The sequence below is a fragment of the Oncorhynchus mykiss genome, chromosome 12 (assembly GCF_057628025.1).
Source record: "Oncorhynchus mykiss isolate SJ-2025 chromosome 12, ASM5762802v1, whole genome shotgun sequence".
In the NCBI taxonomy this organism is placed as follows: Eukaryota; Metazoa; Chordata; class Actinopteri; order Salmoniformes; family Salmonidae; genus Oncorhynchus; species Oncorhynchus mykiss.
This window is the reverse complement of record NC_143033.1, coordinates 40,333,919-40,346,176: the sequence shown is the minus strand read 5'-3', so window position 1 is coordinate 40,346,176 and position 12,258 is coordinate 40,333,919. Positions and strand designations below refer to the sequence as shown.

Genomic DNA, 12,258 nt, shown 5'->3' with positions numbered 1-12,258 from the left:
GTCAGTTGGTCTACGGAGGTAGTTCCATATTACACTGGTGTTGGGGAAGACACATATTGTACTCACTGCCCAGGTCTTATATGCCTTTAGTCACTTAAGTCCCCTAATGCCAGAAAAGCCATGCGAAGCAGAAGGTATTAAATCAAGTCCAATAAATTGAGTAATATGCTGCAGCTGCCACTTCTTTGACTAGTGTCCCTATATTCCCTGTGGCTGCTTTGAAATGGCTCTCCACTACCGGAGCTCTGTTGGATATGGTGTGAGTGGGCTGTTAAGTGCAGCACTGACTAGATGATCCACTACAGGAGGCTGATGCAAAGCCATGTTACACTGCATCTGAAGAGGTCATTTGTGTTGGTCACAGCAGCATCCCCTGCTGTTGAGCTGTAGCGAAAAGCCTCTTGAGTAAGAACATGGCCAGTGTTGTGTCTGGAATACATCTACCAGTTAGCAGACAGTAGTGCCATGGGTGGATGTGTTCCGCATGTTGAATGACCAGATCGGTATTTTCTAACCGAGACAGTAGTCTGTTAAAATGGAACCGAACGTGTCGGTGCTTGACTCACCAACCATGTCTGTCCTATATTCCTCTCCCATTATGAGGTCATAAATGCTATCATTAGATATGCAGGGCGCAAGCCATTATTGCTGCCGCCCTGATCGTTGCTAGAGGGGAAACGAGGCGAGACACAAATGGTTCTGCTTTTCTGTGCTTGTATGAAGAGATACAAACATTAACCAAACTGAGCTGCCTCTTTCTGCTGGGCTTTAGTTGTCCTTATGACGCAGCTCACTTTCTATCCATCTTCCTCTCTCTCGAATATATAATATTCTTCTTTATGTATATGCCGTTTATCGGACGGTTTTATCCAAAGCGTCTAACAGTCATGCGCATATACATTTTACGTATGGGTGGCCCCGGGAATCAAACCAACAATCCTGACATTTGCAAGCGCCATGCTTTACCAACTGAGCCATACAGGATCATCTCGCTCTATTTTCCTCTTTCTATCATTCTTCCTTCCCCAACTGTCTCACTCTGTTTATTTGGAACCATGTTGCTTTGAAAGGTCTGTCCAGTTGGCCCAGCCAAACAACATTACACCTCAGAGCAGCACCCCAACAGACTGATGAGCAACTTGTCTAGACACTCCAAACACCACAGAACAGACTTAGACATCCTTATTTTCCAAACCACTACCATCACATTCACTTCAACATTATTATTTCAAAGTGCTGTGCTCATTAGACAGGTATTATAATATATAGTATTACAGTATTATAGCAACCTGCATAATAGGGGTCACCATTGTTTCTCCTCCCAGAGATGTGAGCGCTTTCAACTCCCTTATAGCTGACCTAACCAGGTTAATAAAGCCAGGAGAACTCGCCGTCTGTTTTGGCGCAAACAAGAGACCAGAGGTTCTCCTTCGACTCCCCATTATAGCTGGCAGCCCTCTCCCTTCCCAGCATGCTTTGAGGAATATGGGCAGCATATGCAGGCCCTGACCTTTCCCTTCAGAAGGATCAGCTAATGAGGTACCTCTCTTTTGCTATCCACTCCCTCCTCCAACGACCTCTGCATATCAAACCCAATGTGGCGAGTTGGCCTATCTTGGTTGTTTTAAGAGTATTTGGCAATTTAGGGAAAGAGTGGGAAATGATCAGCTGTTGCTGATTATGTTCCTTCATGAACAGGACACCATGAGTTTGGTTTGATCCCAGGTCACATGGGCCCAATCAACCAACATCCCCACTCTGCTCTGTATTAGAAACAGAGCAGAGTGGGGATGTTGGTTCATTGGGCCCATGTGACCCTGAGAGGGCGCGGGGCTTTGTGTGTGTGTGTGTGTGGGGCCAGGGGGTCCCATATTTATGTGCTCTTTGACACCAGTATGATCGAATGGATAGAGAAGGGTTCAGACAGTAGGTCTGTTGAATGGAGGGCAAACAGTCTTGTCCAAATCACTGGGATTGTTTTCTCAGCTAAGCCTGGCCTGTAGGCGTGAACCTCCCCCTACCCCAGGCATTGATCCAGCCTCGGAGAGGAGAGAGCCAAACAATATGACTACCGCTGTAAATTTACTGTACTACAGCAAGCGACCTGAGCAACATGGAACTGAACTGTTCTGTGTTGTTCATGTTGTTGCTGTTGTGGTAGATCTAGTTTTGCATGGTTTTTGTAATCACTGAACTGGTTGGTGAATGTGTTGGATGAGGATTAAAAAGTTACATTCAATGGCCACAATATGAAGTTATAATGCATGACAAAAAAGTTGTGAGGCTTCAATTTTTTATTTGTAGTTTATTTAAAGATGTTCTTTATGGAGATGATAACAGAACAAGAGGTCTATAGCTTCATTGCAATTTGGAGTTGTCTTATGAACTAACTTACCTGTTGCATTGTTTTAGTAACACTGGTGTGAAAATGACTTGTCCCTCTATGTGTTCCTGCACTCCTTCGGGGTAGTACTGGTTAATGCTGGTAATAGGTCCCTCTAGTGTTGATTTGGTGTACTATCGTATATTTGTATAGATGGTAGGCTAAAGTCAGATGTAGGGATAAAACATTTGGTTAACTTTCTAAAAAAAAAAATGTAAAAGGTTTGAAAGATTTCCCAGTTGGAAGATTCCCGGAATCAGGAGGGAATAATCAGGAAATCTGGAATTCTTCAAACAGGATTTGTGTAAAATTGATAGTTACCAGAATTGTGCAGCCCCAGTCCACCCTATTTGGTTTTAACTGAATTATTTTCCCAAAAATAGACAAGCTATTAAACGTTTGGGACCATGCTTATTTATGGCAATACTCATAAGATTTTCTGTGTTGTTTTTTATTACCATTTCGGAATGTTTACTGTCATTTGTTTTAGAATTGCAGAATAAGAACAGTGATAGCAGGAGTCATTAAAACACAATTTATACATATCAGACATTTCAGAGATGTTCTTATCCAAGCTTCACACTGATAAACTTCTTTATAGCTAAAAATCAACCCCCAGGGGAAATAAAACAGTCAACTGTATCCCTAAACCATTTTATGAGTACATCTTTAACTGTCTATTGAGTGACAAGCACATAGTCTTTTTCCTCTGTCTGTATCAGCCAGCCAGGCAGAGTACTGAACTAAAAGGCCCAGACCCAGTGCCCGCTTCAGCCTGGATCCTCATTGATTGTATTGGGATCGATGCTCCCATTAACTGTGGAACAGTTTTAGGCTTTAATTATGTAGGGTGTCAATGGCATTTATCCTATCAGGGCACACCCGCCGAGTGTATTTTCCAGTAAGGCCAAAATCTTTACGATTAGTACATTAGTGTCAGTCTGCGGGCTAGGGCCATCCCTGGGAGGGATTAATAATACCCATACCACAGCTGGACTAGAGCATGAGGGGGGGGGGGGGGGTAGTGCTGGGCAGAGAACTACTGTGCCACCCTGTGGTTAGTGTGGTGTATTGTAGTCACTTCTCTGGCGCCTTAAACCCTAACCGACAATGTCCACATAAGGTGGACAATTACTTTATTTTCACCTCCCACTTAAATGTGGACATTGGCCATATTAAGGAAATTCAGACCTTCAACGGAAAAGCTTAAAACAAACAAACTGTGTCCAGGATTCAATTCAAAACCACGCTATAGACCACTTGACATTTAAAGGCAATTTCCAATTGAGCCGACATCTGCAGCATTTTCCTTGAATGCGTTCTCCGCAAGGGGGGGAACGTGGTAACATTGCCTTTAAAAACTGCTTGGCCTACAAGGGCGATTGGATTGAATCCCGTCTGTCATCATTGTATCCCGATATAATGATGAGACAGACAGGATTCAATCCAATCGTGCTTGGAGACCAAGCAGCTTTTAAAGGCAATGTTACATATAAGGAACATAATGCATATAAGGAACATAACTCACTTTAATAGTTACACTTTTCATAATGTCAGAGTGAACACCAGGTGAACGAGTATTGCAGTTACTTTAGCACAAGTTAATATTCGCTATCTATTTAAATGTGATGTTATATGTTTCGTATATTTTATTAACAATATTAACACTTTAACTGAAGGAGTGAAGTTGATCTTGGAATATACAGACTATGCAATTTAAAAGCAAATGCAAGCAAATCGCAAAACCTCTCCTCCATAAGTAAATAAAGCTTGAAGAGATATAAAAAAACAGGAAATATGCAGGGGAGCTCATTGCTCCCCAACTATATTAAACATTATTGGACATACAAAATCTAAGGTATGGCATATTTATTCATTTTATGTGCATGGTACCATGTCGACTATTATAAAGATATGGTTTCCTTCACATCAATACAGCTGTTGGTACACATTAGTAGATGATTTTGAAAAAAAGTGAATAATGCATGAAATATTGTGCCATTATCAAGTAGCATACTTTATTTTGTAGTTGTACTGTGAGTATTTCGTTGTATTTTAAATGTGTGTGACTGTCCTTGTCTATCAGTGTTTTGTCACTTGTCATGTGTTGTGTTTTTCTGGACTCCTGGAAGAGTAGCTGTGTCTGCAAAAGCTAATGGGGATCCAAATAAACAAATATAAATACACCTGTATGCTGACAAAGGATACAATATCTGAACTTTTTCAACAGTTCTTTAGGCCATTCCTAGGTAATCAAGACCTGAACAATACACAGAGCAGTAAGATAGACAGTGTTAGAAAGGGGCAACTGGCTAAGGGAAATGAGTGTAAACTATACCAACATCCAATCTATCATCTTCCCCCTCGTTCCTCTACTCCCGAGAATTACCCCAGACTCAAACGACCCCCTACTTTATCTCCACCATGAGGCTCAACTAAATAGATCGACCTCAATAAAACGCTTTTGTATCAGGCACGCTTTAGCCCTCTGTCCCCTTCTCCACAGTGAGGCCCTCCACCTTCACCGTCAGGCCCTCCTCCACTGTGAGGCCCTCAGGCGTACTGCCACACGGACCAGAGGGTCCCCAGGGTGATGCTGTAGGCCAGCATGGCCACCAGGTAGACCCTGAAGAGCAGGACGTCCAGCACGTAGCCCACCTGCAGCCACTCCTTGGCGATGTCCCGGGACTCGTCCCTCTTCTCCAGGAAGCCACGGATAGATGAGATTTCCTGCAGGATGTTGTCCATGACGGGCGGCGTGTTGTCACGCACCACAGACAGGCCCCCCAGACCCCGCTCCATGATGTCCCCGCCACCACGGCCACTCTCGCAGGTGTGGTGAAGGTGGTGGTGGTGATTGCATCGAGCTGCAAGATGTCACACAGGGAGAGAGTGTGTGGGGGGGGGGGGGGGGTCATATAACATTATTTATTTGTATGTTGAGTATCCAATGTTGTGTTGAGCTTGTGGAGCTAAATGTATATATTGGCTCAAAACGAGAGACATTGTACCGTATATTGACTATTTCCAAAGTGGGAAAACAAAACTGTAAATTTGTATCCTTTTCTCTCTCTCGCTCTACGATAGGTGTCGTAATGCTGCTGTATTTTTTTCAATCAATGAATACAGCTGAGAGAGAGAATTCTATAGTGCCTTAGATCCTTCAGCTCACCATGATCTACTGCCCAGGTCTTTCTTGTCCCTCTCCCTCCCTTCCTTTCTCCTTCCCTTCCTTCCTTCCTGCCCCTTCTTTCATACCCTTCTTCCTACCCAACCCTCCTGTAGATGTATTACCTGGACTGATGTTGTTCTCTTTGTAGTGGCCCAGACGGTCAGAGTCCCTGGACAGCATGGAGCACAGGCTGTGTTTGTTGCGGATGCAGAGGAGGACTGTGGCCCGCTCCAGCACCAAGTGTTTGAGCCACTGGGGTACGTGGGGCTGCAGGTCCTGCTTATGCACCAGTCGCACTATCAACACTGTCTCTGTCAGGCTGATCACCAACAGGGCCATGCACACTACAAAGTATACACCTGGAGAGAGAAGGAAAGATCGATATTACCTCTGCACACTGCAAGGTACAGCCTAAAAAAGCAATGTGCATCCCAAATGGCATCCTAATCCCTATGTAGTACACTACTTTTGATGAGGGCCTTTTGACCAGGGCCCCAACAAACATTAGTCCTTCACCACTTACTCAAGCTTGCAATCCCAACCTTAATGACAAATCTGAGCCACAAATGCACCAGCTGCATTTCCAATGGTGTAAAAATTATTCCAAGTACTACTCACGTATTTTTTGGGAGATATCTGTACTTTACTAGTTATATATTTTTTTACTTTTACTCCAATACTTTTCTAAAGAAAATATGTACTTTTTGCTCCCATATATTTTCCCTGACACCCAAAAGTACTTTCATTTCAAATGCTTAGCAGGAGAGGAAATTATCAAATTCATGAATTTATCAGGAGAACATGTGGTCATCCCTACTGCCTCTGATCTGACGACACTAAACACATGCTTCATTTGTAAATTATGTTGGAGTGTGCCCCTGGCTATCTGTAAACAACAACAAAACAACCATCTGGTTTGCTTAATATATTTGAAATGATTTATAGCGTTTGCGTTTGATACTTTAGTATATTTAAAACCAAATAATTTGACACTTTTACTCAAGTTGTATTTTATTGGGTGGCTTTCACTTGAGTCATTTTCTATTAAAGTTCTAACCACGTTTCCATCTGCAGTTTTTATGCTAGCAAAGTCATACGGTAAAAAAAAATTAAAAATCAGGACAGCTGTGATGGAAACCGGAAGTTTCGGTACAATTTTATAAATACAGACAGATAATTTGTTTGTCCGACATGGTGGACTCTTTTTGTCTGTAAAAAATTACTTATGCGAGAAATGGTGGTGGAAATACCTTTATGCGCAAATATTGACGTAATAACCATTATATCAAAGTAAACTTGGAGTCACGAGACGATATGTTGTGTGGTCCTCCAACTATGGCTCGGGGAAACCATGCAGTTTATTAGTCTACAGATTTAAATAAGTGATGAACTTCACAAGGTGGTGAAAGTGCATGGTGATGAGCTTGATGCTCATTTCCAATAAATATCAAGGGTCTTATTCTGGTGACATGAAGATTGATGCTTTACTGCCATTTGACAAATATTCTCACTATTATCCATAATCATGTATACTAGCCTACCCGCACAACCTAATCGCACTGTATCTGCGAACTGTTGCCTAGAGCGTACGTAACACCAAAGTAGGCACATTTGCTATTATTTGTGACAAAACTATCAGTTGAGTTGAAAAGGCGATGGAAACACATTGAACTTTCGATTTTTATTCGGTACAAGACAACGGAAAATTACATTTTGTGTGCTCCACGTTATCACGCACTGATTTATCCACAACAAGTTTGTTTGGTGGAAACACCACTGGCGGGAAAATGTGCATATTTTATTTATGCATATTTTAGAATATTTGCATGGAAGTCGATCGCCAACTGGATGGAATAGCTACTGTGATTGTTTCAATTAAAATTGTAAAAAATAAACAAATAGCTTCTTAGCTAAGAGCAATTTCTCAAGCAAGAATTTGAGTGGGGAATACAGAAAATGTGCCGTTATTGGGCAGAGAGGTTTGGAACTCTTTCGTATTGGTCTAATAACTCATTTACCGCATGGTGATATCATCGTGGAAGGCCAAAATGTCCTCCCACCAAAACAGGTTGACATTTCAGGCTTTTCAAACAGCTCTTACACTAAAAGAGCATTATCATCTTTTTACAATTTCAGGGTATTATTCCAACCTCATAGTATGAAAATGTATATAAAACACAGGTAAATCATGTTTTTGACTGCACTGAGTCTTTAAGATATCTTTGCTTTTACTCAAGTATGACAATTGGGTACTTTTCCAACCACTGTGCATTTCTCTATCTGACCTATGAGCGGCGTCCCGATGGCGGTGGCGGGCAGCGTGTCAGAGACGATGATGAGGAAGACGGAGTATCCCAGAAGCAGGGTGATCTTGAAGGACACCCTCTCTCCACTGTCCGGAGGGAGATAGAAGCCCACCAGGTCCATCACCATCAGGAAGATGCTGGGCAGCAGCAGGTTCACAGTGTAGAACAGAGGTCTGCGTCGGATCACCACCTGATCACGTTCATCATGATCATCATCATCAATAGAGCAGTAATTAACATAAATGAGTCATGAACAGGTAGGTACGCACTTCCACATCTATAGTAGTTACAGATATCTGGCAGAACAATGTTTTGATGGTAGACTACAATATACCCACAGATTCTAGCAATGACCCTGAAAGTGAGGTGGGAGTGCACACTCTATAGATCACCTATAGATCCTCAGTCATATGCTTTTGTTAATTTTCAGAAAAGTAAGCCTGTTTTCTTTTTGACACATAAGAAAAACAGCCATTCTCAATACATATTTAATGCAGCTCAAGATGTTCTAATAAAGCCTCTTGCAGTAGAGGTCAAAGTTAATATCTCATATAGTTCTATATTTTTATATTATAGTATCTAGTATATCTCCTTACTGAAGGTCTTGCCTTTCTGTCATGTTCAGTTGGCTTTGAATAAATGGATTAAGCGAAGATATTGTGTATATGCAGGTGTTGAGGGGGTTTTGAATAATTGAAAAGTATACCATACTGCATATAATTTGAACAGGTGTAGATACTTGCTAAATTGATGTGGTGATCTTTGCCAACCCAATATTGTGCTCTTTTAACTATTGACATTTATTTAATCATCACACACAGGGTTGCAAGATAACTTTCTGCAAATTCTCAGGTTTTCCAGAAACTCTGGTTGGAAGATTCCTGGAATCAGGAGGGAATAAGCACAAAAACCAGGATTTCTGGGAAACCTGGGAATTTGGCGATACTTTTTTCAACAAAAATTTTGCAACCCTAACCATTCTTCTACTTGACTAGGTCAGTCTTTGCCAAATAATATATTTCCATAACCTGTCTTGAATACATAAATACAAGGTAATGAATATTATGCATACTCACATTGAACTTCATCTCTGCATAGGAGTCAATGTTGTCCAGACTGAAGCGCTTGTATTTAGACAGGACGTGAAGAAGCTCCCACTCCCCCTGGTTCATGAATACACTCTTGTCCACCTTGAGTTCCTCTGCGCTCCTCATCAGCTTGAGATCGATGTCATTAACTACAGACACAGAGGAGAAAGAGACCAGTGGGCTATGTAATGGACATTATCAACTGTACCCTGCCACAGATTATTTTTTAGTTTTTCAGCGGGGTGAAAATGGTGAAGCATGTAGCATCTGGCACTGATGACATAGAATACATTTATATTGAGGTTACTTTGAAACAAAAGGAAAAGACAAATTACATCTGTACTTCCTAATTCCAGAAACTATCAAGATGGAAGTAACAAAACAATAGAGGACTAAGACTGAGTGAGGGCATGAAAGGGCATTCTTACTTTAAAGTACTACTTAAGTAGTTTTGGGGGGTATCTGTACTTTACTATTTATATTTTTGACAACTTTTACTTTTACTTCACTACATGAAAATAATGTAGTTTTTACTCCATACATTTTCCTTGACTTCCAAAAGTGTTGGCGTGGGCCGCTGGCTATCTGTAAACTTTTTTTAAAAACAAGAGAATTGTGCCGTCTGGTTTGCTTAATATAAGGAATTTGAAACGATTTATACTTTTACTTTTGATACATTAAGTCTATTTTTTGCAATTCAATTTACTTGTGGTACTTATGTATATTTAAAACCAAATGCTTTGTATTTTACTCAAGTAGTATTTTACTGGGTGACATTCACTTTTACTTGGAGTCATTTTCTATTAAGGTATCTTTACTTTTACTCAAGTATGACAATCGGGTACTTTTTCCACCACTGCTGTATGTGCAGTTGAAAAGCCTTACCTCACATGCAAATTACTATACAACTAAATAACACATGTCTTACGGGTATGGAGCCAGCTCTGAAAGGTCAGGCTGCAGTTCTGGACGTCGAATGGGAAGTTGTAGATGTTGAGAGTGCAGGCGGTCACCACCTGGATAGGCTTGTAGTTGCGCACTAGTCCATAATGGGTCACGTACACATAGGGAATGTCCGGAGACTTCCCCACATCCACACTGAGAGATTACGAAACACAACAACTCAAAGCAAAAAGATGTTTGTGGCTGATTCAGACAACTAATATTTTAGCGTAGGCTAAGTCACACTTTACATGTTACTTTAGTAATGCTTTATCAAAGTATCCAATTTTGTCAGTTTACATCAGAAGATAAATTATGTATAAAAAAATATAATTTTACTTGACTAAAATTATGTTATCTGTATGGCCTCATGCGTTGTCCTACCCCCACAATAACAAAACACTGCAGGCTACTTACAACTCGTTGATTAGTATGTCAGGCACCCACACATTCGCAGTCGGTATGGACATTTGATTCACATCATCAAAATCCTCTGGGTTCCATACCAAGAATTCGTCTGTCCATTCCTGATAAAGACTTGTAGCATTATTTCCTGATACAGAGTTATAGCATAAGCGCAATAAGCATGGTCTAGTATTAATCATGAATTAATGAATGAATAAGTATTGTATAAAGGCTTATAACTAACTAGTTCCTCTGATAAGATGTTTGATACATGTCCAAAGGTGAGGATATCCAATGTTCTGCTGTACTTTTAGGAATGTTTTAAATGCTTGGAAACGTTTATTCAACAAAATCCATTAGTTGAAATAGTTATTATACTGTTACAAATAGTTATGTCTTACCTGCCTGTACCATATATATGTTGTCAGAACCTGGTTCTTCTCATCCTGTTGTAAAACACAGCAGCACACAGAGGAAATAGTGAAGATCTACATAGGCTACACACTATCTCAGTATACTGAACTCTTCTACTATGTGATTTATACGGCATACCACACTGAGGATAGAGTACACCATAAGGTCGATGGCCACCATTGTGCAATTTCGCCAGTTGCGCACGGGTCGCACACCCTTCTTGTACCCAGCACTCAAGTATTCGGAGAGGCGTACCAAGGTGGCATTGGCAAAGCGTCCGGTATTATTGCTCAGTTTCTTGACTAAAACAAGTAAAACACATTGTTACAGCATATGGATTTAAACATAATGCTATCCACTAAAATGCAACATCTTAAGGGTTGTACAATTATTATGTTGTGTTAGCCTATAGAAAATAGCAACCTCCGTCAAAAACGCCACAGCCTATATGGAATGATTTACCTGTGCAGGCTCTCGCGGTGCCTTGAATCAGAAGCAAGACCAGCGCTGTCCAGAGTGCTGAAACTCTCATTGTGACCAAAGTTTCACTTCACTGCCTTAAGCTTGCCAAGAATGAGCAGCGCTCAGCTTTGAGATGTAGCGGTCAACTGGCGCCGCCCGAGACCCATATTCAGGATTGTTGACTGTAGCCCAATGTCTACTGTATCATATATTAGTTAAATTAGGTTTCCTGCATTCTGGATAAGGCTGGCTTAGCCAGCTGATGCAACTATGAATATGAGGGTGTGTTCATCGTTAATTTGATGATGGGGATTGGAAGCAGTGGAGGTTATGTCACCACCTGCCCTGAGCAGATAACTCAGAGCAATCATACTATTTACAGTATCTGATCGTGTAGCCAGATGTCTCTGTCTGGATCAAGTTTCATGTGGGATATTGGCATTTTTCCTTCAACGCAATCCTCAATATATCTTTCATACCGTGGGGAAATTATTGATCTCTATAAAATTCCAAACATAGTATGATGTAGGCCAAGTCTATGATCTAGTTGTATGTAACCTACAACTGTGTTAAGACATTGATTTCCTGAACATACAGAAGAGCATAGGCCTATTTTCTCTTGAGCTTGCTTTTCAACATTGGCATATGAGGGTGGTCAAATGCAGATTGGTTTTCTATTCTCTCACTAACAAGACCGAACTGACATTTGATACTGATGTTAGACATCCTTTTGTTCATTTTGTTCTCTAGGTTAGCCTATCATTTAAATCAGTTGATATCTTAAACTGTGTATGTTGGGGAAATACATACTGTAAGCAATAAGAAATAGAGTCGCATCATTATATTTAACTCCCAGTAATTTATTTGGTAAAACGCCAACATTTCGGCATCACTGTGCCTTCTTCAGGGTAATGACATTACACTAAATAATTTTCTCTGGGTGTGCGCCAGCTCATGCTTTTAATTAGGGGAAACACGTACTGAAATCTACAACAACATTGAATTTATGACTTTTATTGTGTGATTGGACGAGATAATACGATTGAAAAATAATGTCCATTTATGACACACACAAAAACACTTGAA

At 40.8% G+C, this 12,258-nt stretch overlaps 1 protein-coding gene across 1 annotated transcript; it reads right to left on the bottom strand.

The window, feature by feature from the left end:
• Positions 1–3,897: 3,897 nt before the first annotated feature.
• Positions 3,898–11,347, bottom strand: htr3a (5-hydroxytryptamine receptor 3A). Its single transcript, XM_021625871.3, has 9 exons — positions 11,173–11,347; positions 10,849–11,012; positions 10,698–10,742; positions 10,309–10,418; positions 9,878–10,047; positions 8,938–9,098; positions 7,841–8,051; positions 5,678–5,914; positions 3,898–5,250 (listed from the first exon to the last, which is right to left on the bottom strand). The coding sequence occupies exons 1-9, from the start codon at positions 11,240–11,242 to the stop codon at positions 4,937–4,939; spliced, it is 1,482 nt and encodes a 493-aa protein (XP_021481546.3). The 5' UTR covers positions 11,243–11,347; the 3' UTR covers positions 3,898–4,936.
• Between the last annotated feature and the right edge of the window lie 911 nt (positions 11,348–12,258).